The sequence below is a fragment of the Oncorhynchus masou genome, chromosome 2 (assembly GCF_036934945.1).
Source record: "Oncorhynchus masou masou isolate Uvic2021 chromosome 2, UVic_Omas_1.1, whole genome shotgun sequence".
NCBI classification, from domain to species: domain Eukaryota; kingdom Metazoa; phylum Chordata; class Actinopteri; order Salmoniformes; family Salmonidae; genus Oncorhynchus; species Oncorhynchus masou.
Window position 1 is genome coordinate 48,262,431 of NC_088213.1, and position 24,171 is coordinate 48,286,601.

The 24,171-nt window shown below is 39.6% G+C and overlaps 1 protein-coding gene across 1 annotated transcript in view; it reads right to left on the reverse strand.

Moving 5' to 3' along the window:
* kcnk5a (potassium channel, subfamily K, member 5a) overlaps nucleotides 1-21,459 on the reverse strand; it is a 79,529-nt gene extending 58,070 nt beyond the window's left edge. Inside the window, exon 1 of the mRNA XM_064925618.1 lies at nucleotides 20,936-21,459. Coding sequence (XP_064781690.1) covers nucleotides 20,936-21,121 — 186 coding nt within the window. The 5' untranslated portion in view covers nucleotides 21,122-21,459. The remainder of the gene's footprint in view (nucleotides 1-20,935) is intronic.
* Nucleotides 21,460-24,171: the final 2,712 nt, after the last annotated feature.

Sequence of the window (24,171 nt, forward strand, 5' to 3'; positions counted from 1 at the left end):
GCAGACTGGGATAGGGATTGATTAAATATGTCCGTAAACACACCAGCCAGCTGGTCTGCGCATGCTCTGAGGGCGCGGCTGGGGATGCCGTCTGGGCCTGCAGCCTTGCGAGGGTTAACACGTTTAAATGTTTTTACTCACCTCGGCTGCAGTGAAGGAGAGTCCGCATGTTTTGGTTGCAGGCCGTGTCAGTGGCACTATATTGTCCACAAAGGGGGCAAAAAGTTATTTAGTCTGCCTGGGAGCAAGACCTCCTGGTCCGTGACGGGGCTGGTTTTCTTTTTGTAATCTGTGATTGACTGTAGACCCTGCCACATACCTCGTGTCTGAGCCGTTGAATTGAGATTCTACTTTGTCTCTATACTGACGCTTAGCTTGTTTGATTGCCTCGCGGAGGGAATAGCTACACTGTTTGTATTCGGTCATGTTTCCAGTCACCTTGCCTTGATTAAAAGCAGTGGTTCGCGCTTTCAGTTTCACGCGAATGCTGCCATCAATCCACGGTTTCTGGTTTGGGAATGTTTTAATCATTGCTATGGGAACGACATCTTCAACGCACGTTCTAATGAACTCGCACACCGAATCAGCGTATTCGTCAATGTTGTTGTCTCACGCAATACGAAACATATCCCAGTCAACGTGATGGAAGCAGTCTTGGAGTGTGGAATCAGATTGGTCGGACCAGCATTGGACAGACCTCAGCGTTTTAGTTTCTGTCTGTAGGCAGGGATCAACAAAATGGAGTCGTGGTCAGCTTTTCCGAAAGGAGGGCGAGGCAGGGCCTTATATGCGTCGCGGAAGTTAGAATAGCAATGATCCAAGGTTTTGCCAGCCCTGGTTGCGCAATGCTGATACAATTTAGGGAGTCTTGTTTTCAGATTAGCCTTGTTAAAATCCCCAGCTACAATGAATGCAGCCTCAGGATGTATGGATTCCAGTTTGCAAAGAGTCAAATAAAGTTCGTTCAGAGACATCGATGCGTCTGCTTGGGGAGGAATATATACGGCTGTGATTAAAATCGAAGAGAATTCCCTTGGGAGATAATGCGGTCGACATTTGATTGTGAGGAATTCTAAATCAGGTGAACAGAAGAACTTGAGTTCCTGTATGTTTTTGTGACAACATTCAAAATGGTCCTACTCCTTGGCCAATTAAGCTACAAAACCAACTTCGAAACATTCAGTCTATCCTAACTTCAAATTTGTATCAACTATAACTATAAACATTTGCATAAATTAGCACAAACTAACTCACCATCAGTAACTCTTGAACCGTTCAAGCAAGAGACACCAAACCAAGTTAACAGGTTATTCAGACCATTGTCAGGACCCGGTTACGAACCTGGGTCTCCGGAGTGAGAAACAGTCACTTAACCAACTGAGCCACGAATAGTCAGCAGAACCCAGAAGATGAGGCAGACACAGCAGTACTTAAGACGGTGTATTTAATAAAGTAAAAAAAAGGAGAAGTCCTTAAATACAAAAATGGCAAATCCAAAAGGTGGTAGGAATAGCACAAAAAAGCCTCAAGAGATACTCAAAAACAAAAACAGAATTCCACAAGAGCATCCACCGGAATCGACAAGAATACACAGAACACTAGGGCTGGGTGCTAACATACATACACAGATCACAGAACTGAGGGAAACTAAGGGTTTAAATACAATCAGGGTAAACGAGGCACAGGTGCAAATAATAATGGGGAACAAGGGAAAAAACATAAGGTCAAAAAGCACAATGGGGGCATCTAGTGACCAAAACCCGGAACAACCCTGGCCAAATCCTGACAACCATTCTATTCAATCAAATTAAAAAATCAATTATTCCATCTACATACTTTTTAAACTATAACCAGTCACTACCATTACACTGCAGTCACAACCACTACTGTGATTGATTTCAAAACCATAAATACTTCTTAAAAAGCAAGCACATACATTTTGTTCAGGAAATAAACTTCTCATTTAATTTGTATTCTTATAAACTGTGCATGCTTTCCCAAGTCGTAGTGGGAGGACCATACAACATAGAATCAAGTGACTGAAAATACCGCATGAAAAAAAAGTAGTTTACAGGGTGGGAACTTTTTGTGTCAGTAAAATGTATTTTGTGATAAAGTATGCACAAATATTGATATAACCATCAGTGGTATAAAGTACTTAAGTAAAAATACTTTAAAGTACTACTTTAGTAGTTTTTTGGGGGTATCTGTACTTTCTTTACTTTATTTATTTTTGACACCTTTTACTTCACTACATTCCTTAAGAAAATAATGTACTTTTTACTCCATACATTTTCCCTGACACCCACAAGTACTCCTTACATTTTTAATGCTTAGCAGGAAAGAAAATAGTCCAATTCACGCACCCATCAAGAGAATATCGATGGTCATCAATACTGCCTCTGATCTGGCAAACTCACTAAACATGAATGCTTCATTTGTAAATGATGACTGAGTTTGAGAGTGCCCCTGTGTATCCGTAAAATAAAAATATACATACATACATACATACATACAACCATACATACGTACAACCATACATACAACCATACATACATACAACCATACATACATACAACCATACATACATACAACCATACATACATACATACATACATACATACATACAACATACATACATACATATATACATACATACATACATATGTATGTATGTATGTATGTATGTATGTATGTATGTAATGTATATATATTGTGCCATCTGGTTTGCTTAATATAAGGAATTTGAAATGATTTATTATTTTACTTAGGTATATTTTAGCAATTACATTTACTTTTAATAGTTAAGTTTTTTTAAACCAAATAGTTTCAGACTTACGCAAGTAGTATTTTAGTGGGTGACTCACTTTTACTAGTCATTTTCTAAGAAGGTATCTACTTTTTTAAACTTTTACTCAAGAATGACAATTGGGTACTTTTTCCACCACTTATAACCATTATATCGAAGTAAACGTGGAGTCACGGATGATGTTGTGTGGTCCTCCCACTACGGCTCATTAAGGTATATTAGGCTACAGATGAAATACTTATGAATAACTTCACAGGGTGGTGAATGTGCAAGGTGATGAGCTTGATGCGCCTTTCCAATAAATATTGAGGGTCTTATTCTGGTGACATGACGATCGATGCTTGTCTGCCATCTGACAAATAATATTGCTCTTATCCATAATAATCTCAATGTAGGTAATTTACACGCACTGTATCTGCGAGCTGTTGGCTAGAGTGTATGTGCCAAGACCAGAGTGGGCATATTTGCTATATAATGCAACAGTTTGTGACAAAACCCTCAGTAGATTTGAAAATGCAATGGAATTCCATTTAACTTGAATTTTTCAACGGGAAAAGTTATATTTATGTAACACTGGAATGATCGATAATGGGAGATACTATGTAGCTTTTTAAACAGTTTTACATGAACAATGTCTAAAATCAGGTTTTATGCTATCCCAAAGCAAGAACTTGTACAGCACTGGTAGAAGCGATTACAGGAGTCACAATGAGACTATTTTGTTTCCATGAACCTCATGCTTTAAGTCATTCCAAGCATGGCACTGGTATGAGAGATGAAGGACACAATATTAGAATATTTAGTGTGTTTCAACTGTGAACTATATTTGTAAACAGTTTTCTATGAACATGGTCTAAAATCATGTGTAATGAAATGTTCAAGCTAAAACTAGTGCAGTACTGTTTGAGAGATGATACGAGACAATTTAGTTGAGTTTCAACTATGAACTATATTTTTAAACAGTTGTTTAAACTGTTTTCGGGAAGTTTCAACATTGCACTGGAATGATAGATAATAGCAGACAGGTGTCTTGTTAAACAGCTTAACATGAAAATAGTCTAAATGCATGTTTTTGCGATATTCAAGCAAGACGTGGTACAGCACTAATAGGAAAGATTATAGGGGAAACTTTGAGACTATATTTGTAAACAGTTTTCCATGAAAATGGTCTAACTGCACATAAGTGGGGCGGCAGGTAGGTTAAATAAATAAAAATGTTTACAAAAAAATTAAATGTGAATTTGTCCCAATACTTGTTGTCCCATAAAATGGAGGGGACTATATAAGAAAAGTGCTGTAATTTCTAAAACGGTTCACCTGATATGGATGAAAATACCCTCAAATTAAACAGTCTGAACGTTGACCTCATATTCACTGTATCATTTGAAATCCAAAGTGCTGGAGTACAGTACAAAGACAACAAAAAGAGTTTGACTTGGTACTAACATTAAAGGGTCTATTTACCCATGAAAGTTTGATTTGATATGATTTGATTCTTTGTGTCAAGCTCCATTTTACAGCAGCATAATACCATTATTTATTGTTATGTATTTAACTAGACAAGTCAGATAAGAACACATTATTATTTACAATGATGGCCAACCTTGGCCAAATCCTAACCCGGACTACGCTGGGCCAATTGCCGCCATATGGGACTCCCAATCATGGCCTGTTGTGATACAGCCTGGAATTGAACCAGGGCCTGTAGTGACACATCTAGCACAGAGATGTAGTGCCTTCGACCGCTGTGCCACTCAAGAGCTCCAATTATGGATACTTAAAATATCTAAAGGAGGCTGTTTATGAACAATTGATGATCTATCTTTTATGAGAAAGGTATTTCACAAAATATAGCTCATAGTATGCATTTAAGTTTTTTGGCCTGTACTGTACTCTCAAATAAGATTACTTTGGCAAGTGAAAAATATTCCTTTGCAGATATCCCGAGGAATCAAACTTGGATATTGGTTCTATCCTATGAAAGGCGTATATGAGAATAGATGTGTATCATTACTGAATAAAGCACTCCTGAACTTGTGATGTCAAATATAAATAGGTATAAATTACTTAAATTTGTGCAATTACCACACATTGTACTTAATCTACGACCTGTGTGCCTTCATTTCACTTTAAAATGTGACGATAGATGGTAGCTAGCCCTAAAAATAACATTTGTCTGAATACTGAAGCACATATGTTTGTATTTATTATGGGTCCCTATTGGATCCCCATCCCCATCTTTATATCATTTTAAAATGACCGAACAGGCTTTTATTGACAATTACATGAAGATAATGCAAAAAGTCAATATTTGCAGTGTTGACCCTTCTTTTTCAAGAACTCTGCAATCCGCCCTGGCATGCTGTCAATTAACTTCTGGGCCACATCCTGACCGATGGCAGCCCATTCTTGCATAATCCATGCTTGGAGTTTGTGGGGTTTTGTTTGTCCCACATGCCTCTTGAGGATTGAACACAAGTTCTCAATGGGATTAAGGTCTGGGGAGTTTCCTAACCATGGACCCAAAATATTGATGTTTTGTTCCCCGAGCCACTTAGTTATAACTTTTGCCTTATGGCAAGGTGCTCCATCATGCTGGAAAATGGCATTGTTTGTCACAAAACTGTTCCTGGAAGGTTGGGAGAAGTTGCTCTCAGAGGATGTGTTGTTACCATACTTTATTCATGGCTGTGTTCTTAGACAAAATTGTGAGTGAGCCCACTCCCTTGGCTGAGAAGCAACCACACACATGAATGGTCTCAGGATGCTTTACTGTTGGAATGACACAGGACTGATGGTAGCGCTCACCTTGTCTTCTCCGGACAAGCTTTTTTTCCGGATGCCCCAAACAATTGGAAAGCGGATTCATCAGAGAAAATGACTTCACCCCAGTCCTCAGCAGTCCAATCCCTGTACCTTTTGCAGAATATCAGTCTGTCCCTGATGTTTTTCCTGTAGAGAAGTGGCTTCTTTGCTGCCCTTCTTGACACCAGACCATCATCCAAAAGTCTTCACCTCACTGTGCGTGCAGATGCACTCACACCTGCCTGCTACCATTCCTGAGCAAACTCTGTACTGGTGGTAACCCGATCCCACAGCTGAATCAACTTTAGGAGACAGTCCTGGCGCTTCCTGGACTTTCTTGGGCGCCCTGAAGCCTTCTTCACCACAATTGAACCGCTCTCCTTGAAGTTCTTGATGATCCGATAAATGTTTGATAAAAGTGCAATCTTACTGGCAGCAATATGTGAAGAGCCCTATGGGCTAGGGGCCAGTCAGCCAGCCAGTCAGTCAGTCCATAGGGGCCAGTCATTCAGTCCATAGGGGCCAGTCAGCCAGTCAATACATAGGGACCAGTCAGCCAGTCAGTCCATGCATAGGGGCAAGTCAGCCAGTACATAGGGACCAGTCAGCCAGTCAGTCCATGCATAGGGGCCAGTCAGCCAGTACATAGGGACCAGTCAGCCCATAGGGGCCCTTTTTGTGCAATGCAATGATGACGGCACGTGTTTCCTTGCCAGTAACCATGGTTGACAGAGGAAGAACAATGATTCCAAGCACCACCCTCATTTTGAAGATTAAAGTATGTTATTCAAACTCAATCAGCATGACAGAGTGACCTCAAGGCTTGTCCTTGTCAACACTCACACCTGTGTTAACAAAGGAATCACTGACATGATGTCAGCTGGTCCTTTTGTGGCAGAGCTGAAATGCAGTGGAAATGTTTTCTGGGGATTCAGTTCATTTGCATGGCAAAGAGGGACTTTGCAATCACTCTTCATAACATTCTGGAGTATATGCAAATTGCCACCATACAAACTGAGGCAGCAGACTTTGTGAAAATGTATATTTGTGTCATTCTCAAAACTTTTGGCCACGACTGTACACATCTTATCGTTTGTGTGTGAGTGTGTGTCTGTGCCAATGTTTGTGTTGCTTCACAGTCCCCGCTGCTCCGTAAGGTGTTTTTATTTATCTTATTTTACTGCTTGCGTCAGGAACTTGATGTGGAATAGAGTTCCATGTAGTCCTGGCTCTGTGTAGTACTGTGTGCCTCCCATAGTCTTTTCTGGACTTTGGGTCTGTGAAGAGACCTCTTGTGGCATGTCTTGTGGGTTATGCATGGGTGTCCGAGCTGTGTGCCATTAGTTTAGACAGACAGCTTGGTGCATTCAACATGTCATTACCTCTCATAAATAAAAGTAGTGAAGAAGTCAATCTCTCCTCTACTTTCAGCCAGGAGAGATTGACATGCATATTATTAATATTAGCTCTCCGTGTACTTCCAAGGGCCAGCTGGGCTGCCCTGTTCTGAGAAAATTGCAATTTTCCTAAGTCCTTTTTTGTGGCACCTGACCACACGACTGAACAATAGTCAAGGTGCGACAAAACTAGGGCGTGTAGGCCTTGTTGATAGTGTTGTTGAGAAGGCAGAGCATCGCTTTATTATAGACAGACTTCTCCCCGTCTTAGTTACTACTGCATCAATATGTTTTGACCAGTTTACAATCTAGTGTTACTCCAAGCAGTTTAGTCATCTCATCTTGTTCAATTTCCACATTATTTAGTACAATATTTAGTTGAGGTTTAGGATTTGGGGAGTGTTTTGTTCCAAATACAATGTTTTTAGTTTTAGAAATATTTGGGGCTAACTTATTCCTTGCCACCCACTCTGAAACTAACTAGAGCTCTGTTAAGTGTTGTAGTCATTTCAGTCGCCGTAGTAGCTGAAGTGTATAGTGGTGAGTCTTCCACATACATAGAAACTCTTGCTTTAATCTAAGTCAGTGGCATGTCATTTGTATAAATGTAATTTTGATAAGACCAACTAAACCTTAAATGGTTTGAAAATGGTGGCATAAGATACCAGGCATTATTAAATTATGCCCCGTCTCAGTGCTACATGTAGTAATACTACAGAATAGTCTCTTCACTTTTGGTTTAAGTTTGACTGAACAATATAAAACAATCAAAATGAAGAAATCCCCATTTAAATCACTTAGTGTTGCAACCCTAGGGTCATGCACAACTCATAAAGCAAATGTTGAACTTTTATTATTCAAAAACATAATGCCATCATACTGCCAGAAATGTGGAAAATATTGTGATAAGATATTTTGCCCATGTCACCCAGCCATATCCTACAATCTATTGTTGAACACAGACAAATACCCTGACTGATTTAGATTAATTTAGGTATCCACATGAAAGTGCAGTTCATGCTTCGGCTATGCACAATTACATTTCATTCCTTCCACATAAGGATATCCATTACTGAGTTCAAGGTCTAGATTGTTAGCTGACAGCTCATTTATTGGTTTGCTCCAGCTCCAGACAAGTAATCAAATTGATTCTGGTGAAAGGGGCAAGACAATAAACAAATAAAAATTCCAGTAATTATTAACCTAGTTTCATGGTTTTTGATGGTTGCTTTACATGGAACTATGACACACGTGACAGACTGTTGAGACTTATCTTACTTTTGGACTTATTTCACATCAGTAGAATTCAATATTGTTCCTGTCAGAAGCAAGCAGTGGATTCACCAAAGAAGCTTTGCAGTAGTGGCTTGTGCCAACACTGACGGTATTTTCATTGGACACCAAACCTGTGTTCGAAGTGCAATTTGTCCATTTTATCAACATAACATATTACCCTTAAAAGAGGACAAGTCACAAAAGTACAGGTTAATGACTAACAAGGGTCCTTCTTGATGGCTGGTTGGACTCGGTTCCTTGGACCGATTTCTCCATGGTCAATTAACTAGTGGCATGTTAGTTTATCTGTAAATCATCAAGAAAGTCTTAACCTCAAAAGCAGAAATTGAAAAGTGTATTGCACTTGAAAACCATTATTTCTACAGAGGGACTTCACCTCTGTACAGGGGAGACTTGAGGTGTGTGAAGGGTTAGACCTGCAATGGCATGAATAAATTGCAGCAAGTTGACACGGTAGGACAACTTTCGCTATTTATAGCCAAAAGCATTCAATGTTTAAAACCCAGGACGATTGAGGCATATGCAGAATCAGCTGAACACTCAAAGGTTATCGTGATAAGAGATGTAGCACTAAGCGCCACTGAATTTACCACTGTCATTAAATCTGACTTAACTCAATCCTCCTGACACCAACAACTCAAGAGACAGAGAGGTAGTCCAACAAATGTATGGCCTATTTATTAGGGATGTAAGGATTCACCAATACAGATGGGAATTCAGTTCTAATGTTTAAGATACCAGTGCATCGGTTCTTGGGACTCCAAACCAATACGATTGTAGTATGTGTCGGTCAGAAAACGTTTTATATTCCTATTGCTTTCCTCCTTCCTTCCGAAACCTAATTTTCTTATGACTGAACTGGTGTGTCCTTAATTGCATATGTAACTGTGTGTAAGTGCGTATGACGGTAATTGATCTACAAGTAGACTTGCATGCCAAGCAACCCCAATACCTGTCAGTAGTTTTTGTAACAACTCTGCGCACAGTGCCCAGCTTCCCATGTTGTCCAACGAGAGGTAGGCCTATCCCTGATCAAATATTTGCTCATCTGCACAGCACATTCAGCATTCAAATGCTTGTAAAATGACTTAGGCAATATTTAATCATTGGCTTCATTAGATAGGTGACAACCAATGTAATTTGCTGGGTTATTGTTATCAAATGTGCTGTAGAAAACATTGGTTTACTGGAATAAAAGTAGGCTACCGGACAGACAACTGTTGGGGCTTACATCATTTATATTATTGTTGCACGGTACACTGAGTTTTGATACTAAGAACATGAAAAACGTTTCGGCACTAGAATTTTTGTTACTTTCGGTACTTTTGTAAAATGTGTCTCGTGTCATCTACTGATTGAGAGAAGATCAAGTCTGTCTATCAGCACAGACGAAGTCCCGTTATAGCGCGAGCGCATCATGCCTTCTCCTTCAGTGCCTGCTCCACTTTCTTATTGCTAGCTCCAGCCTGTCATGAGGAACCACTGCACTCACTGGATGTCTGGGATGCATCACCACTTATGCAGCACAGAAGTTAACACACTTGAATAATGCAACACAGCGTTTAGATAGGTTGAAACTGATAATTACTGTTCGTGAAACAATGTGCATTACAGGCTAGAACACTTGACAATGCAATAAGATACTGGTAGCTTCAAGCTTTGTAGGGTAATGTTCCTTGCTAGCTTACAGCTGAAATTAACATCAATTCACTACCCTAGTATCTTGTTTGTGTTCATGTCAACTATAACGCAAAATATTGATGATTTCAAAACTGATTAATCAAAAACTATTCATTCAGGGTTTAGAGTAGCTGAAAGGTGGGACTAAAAACAAATAAAAAAAGATAACTCATGTAAAATATACCATGTCTGTAATGTGTATATAGTATAAGCTGTACGTAGAAGCCTAAGTATCATTGTCCATTATTTTTCTCCAATAAGGGGAGGGGTGGTAGGATTATGGTAAAATAATAAAGGAAAAATGATATTTTAAAGAAATATATATTTGGTATTGGAAATTATGGAGACAATTACATTGATAGAACCCATAATCTATCTGCAATATTAAAGCTGATCCACCCCAAAAATAACAAACAGACTGTGTGTGTGAGAATGACGTCATCGGTCTTAAAGAAGAGATTGCTTATTTTATGCAAATGTTGTTGATTAGCATAATAAAATAAGTCCCAAATGGAAGGGAAACTGATTGTTTTTCATCTGTAGCCTCAGAAATCAGCAAAAACAAGCACAATAACTCAATGAATGCACACACTCCTATTGCATATGCAGTCTCTTGTGTATTGTAAATAAGCCCAGGCTACATCTTGTTTTACCCAGCTTATCAATAAAGATGTATCATTCAAATAAACTATTACTATTAAGTTATATGTAGATAAATCAGTAAGAAAAACAAAGTCTAATTAAAAGTATGATTGTATAATTGATTCATTAATGCATACATAAAAAAATCAAACGTAAATATAATGATATTGAACTCAAAAGATCTGTCTGGATCAAGTGCCATTCTGTGAGTGGCTGAGGATTCTTATTTTTTGCTGCGGTATTGTTTTGGAATCGAGTATCGTGATGGTATCGTGATACTAAACCTGGTATCGAAGTAAAAATCCTGGTATCGTGACAATCATTTATTTTGTTCAGGGTCACCGTCATAAATTATTCTGGTAGTTTTGCAAGCCTCACAGCACAGAAGTTCCAAATGGTCAAAACCACTCACTTTTGAGACGGGTAAAATCCAAAGCCGTCTAATATTCATTGGCTATGTCTCAATTTATTTTTAAGGTAACGATACATTACTAGCTCAAAACCCTTAGGGCTCCTGAGCTCCATCAGCAGAAGATTTAGAATGGAAAATCACTGTCTTCATGCAAATGTAAGTATATCGAACCACATCATATCAAACTGAATTGTTCCGTTCCTCTGATCAAACTGCATCGCAAGGAATCGTTTCAACCGAAAATGCATTGTTCCTGTATCGTATTGGAGCCCAAGCATCTAGATGCAAATCATCATTGAAAAGGAAACACCCTACTGTTTATCTATTGCTCCCAGGCAACAACCTAAAGAGGACATAAAACTGGTTGCTAGCCATTAACCAAGTCCCGCCATCCAAGACACCACCAGTGTATTAAATTCTTATTTGTACAGATGATAATAAACAGCTCCAGTCTTTTTATGACTGTTTCTTGAGGACAAGCACTTGATGGGCCATAAAAAGGCAATCACAAAACCTTATAAAACAGCAAGCACTTCACAGGCACAACGCTCACTGTGAGCAGTTACTTCCCTGTTAATGAACTTTTTGCTAGTGTCCCAACTTACAGATTAACACTGCTTTTAAACTTTTACAAATAATTTAACAGGTCATGAATTGTGAATGAATTGTGTGTGTGCCTGAGTGGTAATGCCCCCCAAAAAGTACAAATGAGTCTAGAAGTTCATGGTTTAGATCCATGTGACTGCCTATCCTGCATTCTCTCCTCCTGCACTATATTCTCCTCTGTTTTTGAATATATAAAAGAAAGAAAGGATTCTAGTCTCAACATGTAAAAATGTACACGTCAAAATGGCAAAAATGATGGAGCTTCATAAATTAGAGCCCATAAGCCTCCTCCGAATTATGGAAGGCAAAAAAATCTGGGAATTGGGTCTGGGAAATGTAATTAAATCAACCATCCTTACCCCAGTAACAATTTTTGGAGGCTTTTGAAATCCAATGGCTGGTATAATGCATTCTTTGTTTTCTAGACTAGATCCAGTTAAAGTTGAGCCTTAAGTGCACTGGCCCCTTCCTCCAGTTACTGAGCTCACAGCACCAACTGTCCAAAAGATAGAATACAACAGTCCCTTACTCTTCCTTCTTCTCACCCAATTCATCAGCACTGAACAGAATTGTTCCTGTAACCAAGAAAGTGAGGTAAGCAAACTAAAATTACTTTTCGTCCCTTAACAGTCACTTCTGTCATGATGAAGTGCTTGGAGAGGCTAGTTAAGGACCATATCACCTCCACCTTACCTGACACCCTAGACTAACTACAATTTGCATATCACCCAAACAGATCCACAGACGACGCAATAGCCAATGCACTGCACACTGCCCTATCCCATCTGGACAAGAGACATACATATGTAAGAATGCTGTTCATGGACCACAGCTCAGCCTTCAACACCATAGTGCCTTCAACACCAACACCAAGTTCCTCAGCATGCACATTACTGACAACCGGAAATGGTTCCTTCACACAGACAGCGTGGTGAAGGTGGCGCAACAGCGCCTCTTCAACCTGAGAATGCTGAAGAAATTCGGCCTGGCCATCAAAACCCTCACAAACTTCTACAGATGCACCCTCCTGTCGGGCTATATCACCACCCTGTAAAGCAATTGCGCCGTCCACAACCGCAGGGCTCTCCAGAGGGTGGTGCGGAAAGCCCAATGCATCACCGGCGGCACACTGCCTGCACTTCAGGACATTTACAAGCACCCGGTGTCACAGAAAGAAGATCATCAACTGAATTGGTCCACCCACACAGGCAGCGTTGTGAAGAAGGCGCAGCAGCACCCCTTCAACCTCAAGAGGCTGAAGAAATTCGGCTTGTCACCAAAAGCACTCACAAACTTCTACAGATGCACAATCGAGAGCATCCTGTCAGGCTGTATCACCGCCTGGTACGGCAACTGCTCCACACACAACCATAAGGCTCTCCAGAGGGTAGTGAGGTCTGCACAACGCATCACAGGAACAGCTACACCACTACATGTCACAGGAAGGCCAAAAATATCATCAAGGACAACAACCACCCGAGCCACTGCCTGGTCACCCCGCTATCATCCAGAAGGAGAGGTCAGTACAGGTGCATCAAAGCAGGGACTGAGAGACTGAAAAACAGCTTCTATCTCAAGGCCATCAGACTGTTAAACAGCCACCACTAACATTGAGTGGCTGCTGCCAACATACTGACTCAACTCCAGCTCACTTCAATAATGGAAATTGATGGAAAAATATATCACTAGCCACTTTAAACAATGCCACTTAATATAATGTTTACATACCCTACATTACTCATCTCATATGTATATACTGTACTCGATACAATCTACTGCATCTTGCCTATGCCGTTCTGTACCATCACTCATTCATATATCTTTATGTACATATTCTTTATCCCTTTACACTTGTGTGTATAAGGTAGTAGTTGTGGAATTGTTAGGTTAGATTACTCGTTGGTTATTACTGCATTGTTGGAACTAGAAGCACAAGCATTTCACAACACTCGCATCTGCTAACCATGTGTATGTGACAAATAAAATTTGATTTGATTCAGTGTTTTCCATGGATTACCCAGCCAAATAGGGCAGTGTTAGTCTTATCAGATGTTCTATAAAACACAGAAAAAAATTAATTTTGACTACACTGGCCCTTTAAAAGAATCCTGAGGAGGATTCACCATCTTCATCAAATGTTAAGAATTTATCTGCAATTAAATCATCAAAAAGCAAAATTTGGGAGCCAAATGAACAGCTTTCTTACCAATGCAATTCGGTAAGCTACTGACAAGTCACTCAATTGAACGTCAATGTCTGGCAAGTCTCGATGGACTTTATATCGAAAATAAATTAGATCTTTAGTATACTTGCCCAGATGCGATACCGTGGAGATAACAACTTTGTATGATTTTATTAATAGCAAGGATATACTTTATTCAGTCAGTTCTACACCTTTTATAAACTAGTCAAGCTTGCTGTCAATCAAAAAACTCCGTGGCTGCATATGAAACACGCCAGGGTCCAACGTTAACTTTTGTTTTGTCACTGGTCCGGTTGGCCAAAAATCTACTGGGCCAAATTCTGGCAAGCAGTGTTCACCCCTGTCCCTTCTTCTCTTGGGTTTACCAGCGGCTGGCAACTAATGTTATTGTGCATTAACGCCACCTACTGTACTGGAGCGCCCCCCACCTCCCACCTGTCCTAACTTAAAATTTGACCAATATTAGTGTAAAGGGTTCCTGAATTGCAGGCCGCAATTGCACCCTTCTGCATTAATCTATTAAAATTATTAATTTGTATTAAAAAGCTGTTTAGTATAATTAAGTGATGCAAGTCATAACTATTCTTTAGAATTTAATTGTATTATTAATTTTTGTTTCATTGAGAATATGACGCTGTCCCTTTAAGACAAACGTTCCGAAAGAGATATCAACATGGCTACCGTAGGCCAATAGAGTTGTCCTTTTATATTTTTTTCATTTAGCAGACTGTCAACAGTAGCCAGCATATTGCTAGTATGTTCACTGTTGAAGGTTTACTTTTGTAAATCACTTTGCCTAAAAAGCTTAGCGAGTAGATTGATGGGCGGGTTTTGATCTGGACAGCTGACGTGTGATGCCATCAACTCATGTACTGCTCGAGAAGTTGTAACTCGCGGGAGCGTGGTAGTGCGTTAATGAACAGCTCAAAAATATTGCTTAAATACAAATAGCATGACATTTATGTGTGTAGTCTTCAATAGTTATATTTGGCAACAAAGCAGGTAAATGTTTATTTGTAATGCATAAATGTGCTGAGTTAGTTACTGGTCACTGACAAAATCCACTGGCGAAAATGTTTTTACCAGTGGTGTAAAGTACTTAAGTAAAAATACTTTTAAAGTACTACTTAAGTAGTTTGAGTATCTGTACTTTACCTTTTTTTAACTGCTTCACCACCACACTTCTTCGGAGGACAAATATCTTTGTTTTTTACAGCTTTTCTGCTACATATACATACATTTTACACATACATTTTGCATACATGGTACTTTTATATGCTGTTCCACTGGATGTCAGAAGGTGAATTCACCAATTTGTAAGTCGCTCTGGATAAGAGCGTCTGCTAAATGACTTAAATGTAAATGTAATAAAACAAGCTCTTTAATCCCACCCTCAGCCCATCCCACCTGTCACCATAGAGCACCCTCGTGTGGTTTCCATGTGCCATATATTTTTCCGTTGTGCTGTGATGTTTCACTTTTTTTACCTTTCTAATCTCATAGTATCCACAGATTGTGAGCTAAAGATAAACCATTCCTACCAGTATTATTAATTGACTGACTGACTATGGCTTTCCAAATCACCCAACACTGCTATTTGTAAGGTACATTTTAAGTGCATGTTGTGATTTTTTAACCATTCCTGAACCTGTGACCAGAAACCAGTTTTACTTTACCATTTATATTTGACAACTTTTAATTTTACTTCACTACATGCCGAAAGAAAATTATGTACTTTTTACTCCATAAATTGTACCTGAGACCCAAAAAGTACTTGTTACATTTTGAATGCTTAGCAGCACAGGGAAATAGTCTAATTTACACACTTATCAAGAGAACATCCCCACTCTTAACTGACTTGCCTAGTTAAAAGGTTCAATAAAATAAAAAAAATGGTACCACTCAAGGATCTATGTACTTTGCTACATTCATATTTCCCTCAATCCTGACTAGTCTCCCAATCCCTGCTGCTGAAAAACATCCCCAAAGCATGATGCTGCCAACATCATGCTTCTCTGTAGGGATGGTACCAGGTTTCCTCCAGAAGTGACGCTTGGCATTTAGGCCAAAATAGTTTAATTTTGGTTTCATCAGACCAGAGAATCTTGTTTCTCATAGTCAAGAGTCCCTTTGGTGCCTTTTGACAAACTCCAAGTGGGCTGTCACACTTTTTACTGAGGAGTGGCTTAAGTCTGGACACTCTACCATAAAGGCCTGATTGGTGGAGTGCTGCAGAGATGGTTGTTCTTCTGGAAGGTTCTGCCATCTCCACAGAGGAAATCTGGAGCTCTGCCAGAGTGGCCATCGGGTTCTTAGTCAGGTTCCCTGACCAATGCCCTTCTCCCCCGATTGCTCAGTTTAGCCGGGCGGCCAGCTCTAGGAACAGTCTTGCTGGTTCTAAACGTCTTCAATTTAAGAATGATGGAGGCCGCATCATGAGTGGCCCAGCGAACTAAGACGTCACTACAGACCTGTGTCACAGTCGGCCTTGGCCGGGAGACCAATGAGGCGGTGCACAAGTGGCCAGTGTCTTTCGGGTTAGGGGAGGGTTTGGGCGTCTGGGATTTCCTTGTCCCATCGCACTCTAGCTACTCCTTGTGGCGGGCCGGGCGCCTGTAAGCAGACATCGGTCACCAGCTGGAAGGTGTTTCCTCCGACACATTGGTGCGGTTGGCTTCCGGATTAAGTGAGCTGTTTATCAAGAAGCAGTGCGGCTTGGCAGAGTCGTGTTTCGGAGGACGCTTGGTTCTTGACCTTCACTTCTCGCGAGTCCATAGGGGAGTTGCAATGATGGGACAAGACTGTAACTACTAATAGAAAGGTGTGTGCCTTTCCAAATCATGTCCAATCAATTGAATTTACCACAGGTGGACTCCAATCAAGATGCTCAATGGAAACAGGATCTCAATTTTCTAATAGAAAAAAAGGTATCTGTTTTTTATTTTTAATATATTTGCTAAACTATTTTTTTTTTACTGTTTTTGCATTGTCATTATGCGGTACTGTGCGTAGATTGCTGAGGAAAATGTTTTTAATCCATTTTAGAATAACGCTGAAACATAAAATGTGGAAAAAGTCAAGGCTTCTGAATACGTTCCCGAATGCACTGTGTGTATGTATGTGCACACACAACCAGTCAAAAGTTTGGACACACCTACTAATTACATGTTTTTCTGTATTTTTACTATTTTATATATTGTAGAATAATAGCGAAGACATCAAAACTATGAAATAATACATATGGAATGATGTAGTTACCAAAAAAGTGTTAAACAAATCAAAATATATTTTATATTTGAGATTCTTAAAAGTAACCACCCTTTGCCTTGATGGCAGTTTTAAATTCACTCAACCAGCTTCACAAGGCAATCACCTGGAATACAATTCATTGACAGGTGTGCCATGTTAAAAGTTAATTTGTGGAATTTCTTTCCTTCTTAATGCGTTTGGGCCAATCAGTTATGTTGTGACAAGGTATGGGTGGTATACAGAATATAGCCCTATTTGGTAAAAGACCAAGTCCATATTATCTTAACAACAGCTCAAATAAGTAAAGAGAAACGACAGTCCATCATTACTTTAAGACATGAAGGTAAGTTAATGTGGAAAATTTCAAGAACTTTGAAAGTTTCTTCAAGTGTAGTTGTTAAAAAAAGCACTATGATGAAACTGCCTTTCACGAGGACCGCTCATTAGTGTTAACTGCACCTCAGACTGCATCCCAAATAAATGCTTCACAGAGTTCAAGTAACAGACATATCTCAGCATCAACTGTTCAGAGGAGACTGAGTGAATCAGGCCTTCATGGTCGAATTGCTGCAAAGAAACCACTACTAAAGGTCACCAATATGAAGAAGAGACTTGCTTGGGCCAAGAAACACGAGCAATGGACATTCGACTGGTGGAAATCTGTCCTTTGGTCAGATGAGTCCATATTTAAGATTTTTGGCTCCAACCGCCGTGTCTTTGTTAGACGCAGAGTAGGTGAATGGATGATCTACGCTTGTGTGGTTCCCACCATGAAGCATGGAGGAGGAGGTGTGATGTGTGGGGTGCTATGCTGGTGACACTGTCAGTGATTTATTCAGAATTCAAGGCGTACTTAACCAGCATTGCGACCACAGCATTCTGAAGCGATACGCCATCCCATCTGGTTTGCGCTTAGTCGGACTATCATTTGTTTTTCAACAGGACAATGACCCAACACACATCCAGGTTGTGTAAGGGCTATTTAACCAAGAAGGAGTGTGATTGAGTGCTGCATCAGATCACCTGGCCTCCATAATCACCCGACCTCAACCCAATTGAGATGGTTTGGGATGAGTTGGATAGCAGAGTAAAGGAAAAGCAGCCAACAAGTGCTCAGTATATGTGGAAACTCCTTCAAGCATTCCAGGTGAAGCTGGTTGAGAGAATGGCATGGGTGTGCAAAGCTGTCATCAAGGCAAAGGGTGGCTACCTTGAAGAATCTCAAATATAAAATATATGTTGATTTGTTTAACACTTTTTTGATTACTACATGATTCAATAACTGTCTTCACTATTATTCTACAATGTAAAAAAATAGCACAAAAAAAGAAAAACCCTTGAATGAGTAGGTGTGTCCAAACTTTTGACTGGTACTGTATGTATGTATATATAAATAAAATTACATTTTTGGGGGATTGTGTGTGTAGTGATTTTTTTTTATTTTATTATTGCTAGTTATTACTGCATTGTTGGAGCTAGAAACACAAGCATTTCGCTGCACCTGCGATAATATCTGCACATCTGTGTACACGACCAATAAACTACGATTTGATTTTAAAAAGTACCATGGGTGGGGGAGGAGGTATGGAGCATGCATGCATATACCATTTTACTCCAACGCCAGAAGGGGAGAGACAGACGGGTGTGGGTTAAAGGTATGGGTGTAGGTGTTTTAAATCAGCCTAATTCCTCAGCATATGTGGAGCAGAGAGGGGGACATGTTAAGACATGTGTTCTGTTTTTGGCCAGAGGCATTCAGGAGATACAGAATACTATCCATGCCTTCAAACCCAACCACAGCTGTAATTTTATAATATCCCTCACCTGACCTCGTTTTTTAAAATACATTTTTCAGTGTCAGAATGTGTTTTAATACTGTTGCTTCAACGTCATTCTCTTCCTGATGGCATTCAAACAGAAAGCAAAACCGACAGAAAACATTGTTTCTGCAACGTCTTCCATCTCAAAGAAAACCATGGAGATAATGCATGGATTTTTCAATAGACTTGAAAGTTTCAAGGAAGGGAGTTGTAATATTCTCTCTTCATCTATAAATATAATGTCTACATCCACATCCCTGACAAAAACTGAGCCAAGTCATCAAAACGCGAGGCAACTGACAGGGACTTGAGGATAAAAACAAAATATGTCATAGAGGGGTTGTCAAATCACCCCACGTAATTATGGGGTGTTGACTTTGGTCATTTGAGCACAGCACACTTCTGACAGAGGCCATGCATGGAGTTCATTGACACTACACCTACTTTTCTGCTGGGAGCATTATCATTTGTACAGGGAGTCAAATCTTTGCCCTTGGAACAACACTGTGTACGAAAACTTATAAAGACACAAAGGTTATAGATTGGCCTACAGTACACACCCAGACATATTGGCACATTATATCACTGCTCCAGAAAATTATATTCTATAACACACAGGCACCATAATCTAAACAACATAAATGCAACATAACCAGGTCATTAAACAGGTTATAGCCTGTTTTATAGCAAAAGCAACAGAGGGCTTGGACACTATTTTACATAAAACCAATTAAGCCAAATTAGACAGACAAGTCTATGTGGAGAAAACAACCCATAGTGACATGTACACTCAAATCAAATTTGATTGGTCGCGTACATATATTTTGCAAATGTTATTGTGGTTGTAGCTAAATGCTTATGTTCCTTGCTCCAAAAGTGTAGTTATACCTAACAACACAAATCCAAAAAATGTAAATAAAGGAATTAAGAAATATAGAAATATTGGAAGGAGCCATATCAGAGTCCGGAATATCAATATGTAATGATGGTTTGTATAGACGTTTTGGATGGTGTATGAATAGAAAAGGTGTACAGCAGTAGTTCTACAGGATGAGCCTTGACTTGAATGCAGTATAGATGTATATAGATGAAGTGGGTAAAACAGCATGCAAACATGATTAAAGTGACCAGTATTTAATGGCTGTGTACATAGGGCAGCAGGTCTCTAAAGTGCAGGTTTGAGTACCAGTACACAGTGCACAAAGACAAATACAAGTAGCCACAAAGCAGGATACATATGCGATCAATTTGAGTGGGATAGGTTCTACAGTGGAGTGTAATCTTATTAAAATATATCTGCATTTGGCTGGTCAACAATGGTCCCATCAGGCTCTTTACATATCAGCTTGGTTCGTAAGTGGAGTCAGGAATCACACCTGATTTAGGGTCAGATACGAGCTCTTCGCTGAAGGGGTACTGAGTTGAGGATAAGGTTGGGATGAGCTGATTCTAGATCTGTGGTAAATTGCAACTTCAAGATGAAGAACAATTTTGCAAAGACAGGCTGTAATTAATTGATGAAGTGAGCATAATGACAGGTGTTTATCCAGTGAACTTGCAGGTTGACTCAATGCATTTAGGCACTATGCACCTAATATCTAATTCCCAACTGGTACACAGGCCAGGTGTGCACTCTTCTGATAATAAATATACAATGACATTGGAAGGATTATGGCTTTATGAACTAGATTCCGTTACGTAAAACCGTAAAAAGGACGTTTGAAGACAAATGCCATTCAAGCGTAGATGTCTAGTATTTAGTTAAATGCATGAATCAATCTTCAAAGGTTACTTGTTCTTATACAGGTACAAATAAATATACTACATTAAAAAATCCAACAGCAAATGAGGGATTGTTGTCATACAGTAAGTGAATGACGCACCCAGAACTGTGACTTTTAGGCTACTCAAAACAACACCATATAACACAGCTAATTACCACTATTAGTGCAATCTCGCAATCAGCGTGAATGACATTTCGACCAATAAAATATTCTGAAATTATTATCATCGTACCTCCAAAATCTTGTCCAAGTCATCTTTGGTGAGACAGGGGTAGTCTTCTAGTATTTTATCCCTTTGTGCATTGTACTGTTTTGCAGCAAGTTTCCAATTCGGTTCCTCGAGAACTTGGAATATTGCTGCCCCGATGGACAGATAAAAAATGATCGCAGAAGTCAATAGAGGACCTTTATCCACCATACTTACAATGGCTCGACTTATAAATTCGCGGGAGAGGGGTCCCAATTTAAAAGTGTAAGTGTTGTACCAAGCACATGCTCAACAGTCTTTTGGTGCGGCTTGACTTTTATTCCTTACGAGTCTTTTGAAAAACTTGTCGAAAATACCTCTGGTAACATTTGCTCTGGTGCAAATAATCAGAAAGTGTACATAAATGTATCCGAACTGGGCGAATATGAACGCTGTGCTGAAATGTCAACACAGATGCGTGTTTATTCGGTGCAGCAGTTTGTTCTCCACGTGCGCTGTTCTGTTGTAAATGATTACGGGCTACGGAGATGCCGAGGCTACTACTGAAACTGGTGGGGGAGTGGAGAAACGCACAAAAGATCCGCCCATTAGAATAGGCTCTTCTCGTCAAGGTCTGGGGGGTGGGGGTTCTGCTGGTCATGCCCGCTCCTCCTGCATAAATTGACTCCATTACTTTTTATTTCGCGTTCCAGTTTTCAGTTGCAGCTGACTTTCGCTTCGGCTTGCCAGTTCATTATTGTGGTGAAATTGTTTAATGTTTTTCCTTCAACTCATTTATTCAGTGCGTTCGATGACGTGGGCCCCCAAGGCGTTTTCCAGGGATAAATACAATACATTATTATTTTATCATTTCGAGGCCACATAACTTTATTTTTTTTTCCCAGAAGGAACTTCAGTTGTGGCATTCAGATATTAAACACATAACATTTCACACATGACAAATCAAAGAACATTGTGCAACAATAATGGCATTAATTACAAGGAAGCTGTCATTGTTGTTATCATTGCAGAGGCCTATACAAAAATATTTTACTCTGTCTGGCAGCGGTGGAAAAAGTACCCAATTGTCATACTTGAGTAAAAGTAAAGATACTTTAGTAGAAAATGACACTCAGTAAAATACTACTTTAGTAAAAGTTTACAAGTATTTTTTATTTTTTTTATTTAACTTTTATTTAACTAGACAAGTCAGTTAAGAACAAATTCGTACTTACAATGACGGCCTACACCTGCATGCAGTTGTGAGGGAGACAAATATATTAGTTCCTAGGTTAGGGCCCTTAATTTTGAATAAATCTAACAAATGTGAGTTGTTAGAATATATAAAGGATAACAGTTTCTATGAAGTACATATGTTCTTTTCACCAACTACTTTAAGTAACCATCTGTCTTATGTACCCATACCAAATGTAACATATCATACTAATTTGAGTGTTCCAGATTTTTTTTTTTTACTATGTTACGTCTAGTCTATGAGACCAGACTGAGTAGGTCTGTGACATTGCATGTTGTCATTACTGGCAAATTAATACTCTTAATTACACCAGGAAAATTCTGGCTTATAAAATGTCCATCCATGCCTTTTACCAGTTCTGAATACCAGTAATACAAAGAGGGTCTGATGGGGTCAATTGAGCCAAAATATGAATCCTACTTATCACATAGCAGTCAGAACAATGGCCATAATAATCTTCTGAACGCAACACAAGCAACATGTGACTATCCTCTCACATCTACGGTAAACCACAATGGAAACAGAAGCAATGAATATGAACCTCTCTAAAGGATGTTTCATTTGGAGTCGAATGCCAGAGCTGTGAATCAGTAGTGGAGTCATAATAAAACATCTACTGTATACTCGACTCATTCATTGAGTCTGACTACGACTGTCTAATAAAGCACTTTTGATAATCCATCTGAAGCCAAAAGTAGTGCACTGTATAGGGAATAGGGTACTGTTTGGGACACAGCCCCCTCTTCACTTGCTGTCCTTACTAAGAGCATATGTCAGATAAAGAGGTAAACAAACGCAGGGCACTGTTAGGATGTGGCTTCCCTTCTCAGGACAAAGTGGATGTTGTTGTGACCACGAACCTGAGGGATGCAGGCCCTTGTTTGTAACCTTGTTATTGTATCTGCCTTTCAGGCCAAGAAAGGTGTGGGGGAAGGAAGCATTGTGAGATGGACGTCTTTATCTTAAGCCCTTGTGTATTAAACACAGCCTTCCTTTCATGTTGAACCTCCCAGCTTGGCCCTCTGTTCTCTCTCTCTCTCTCTCTCTCTCTCTTTGTGTGTGTGTGTGCGTGTGCATGTACGCATGTGTATGTGTGTTTTGCCCTTCCACTAATACCACTCACTCCAGCCATTACTCTGTGCCTGTCCTCCCCAATTAAGGTTCCACTAACCTCCTGCGATACAGTGTTGTTGTTTTTTATTTTTATTTACCTTGTTTACAACAAAGGAGTGAAACAGGCTTATTATATTTTGGGTTCTGGTGGGGTATGACAGTTGAACTAGGTTTGTGTGGCATCTATAAGTTATATTCTAGGAAAATCAATGTGTACTATAAAATTAATTTAAACATATATAAATGGATGTAGCAACAGCAGATTGACCCTTTAAATTCATGGAGGCTTTTTCAATCCATTTCCATTCACTGATGCTCACGTGTCACAGGTCAACATGATCAGGTTATCTGGTCATCAAGTTAAACTGTTTAAACATCATCTTTGTGGCTCGGTTGATAGAGCATGGTGCTTACAACATCAGAGTCAAAGGTTCAATTCCTGCTAGGATGCTTCCTATGAAAATGTATGCAGACATTACTATAAATTGCTTTGGATAGAAGTGTATGCTTAATGGAATATGCACTGCTCCAAAAAATGGGAACACTTAAACAACACAATGTAACTCCAAGTCAATCACACTTCTGTGAAATCAAACTGTCCACTTAGGAAGCAACACTAATTGACAATACATTTCACATGCTGTTGTGCAAATGGAATAGACAACAGGTGGACATTATAGGCAATTAGCAAGACACCCCCAATAAAGGAGTGGTTCTGCAGGTGGTGACAACTTCTCAGTTCCTATGCTTCCTGGCTGATGTTTTGGTCACTTTTGAATGCTGGCGGCACTATCACTCTAGTGGTAGCATGAGACGGAAACTACAACCCACACAAGTAGCTCAGGTAGTGCAGCTCATCCAGGATGGCACATCAATGCGAGTGGGTCAGTCATGGTGTGGGGTGGCATTTCTT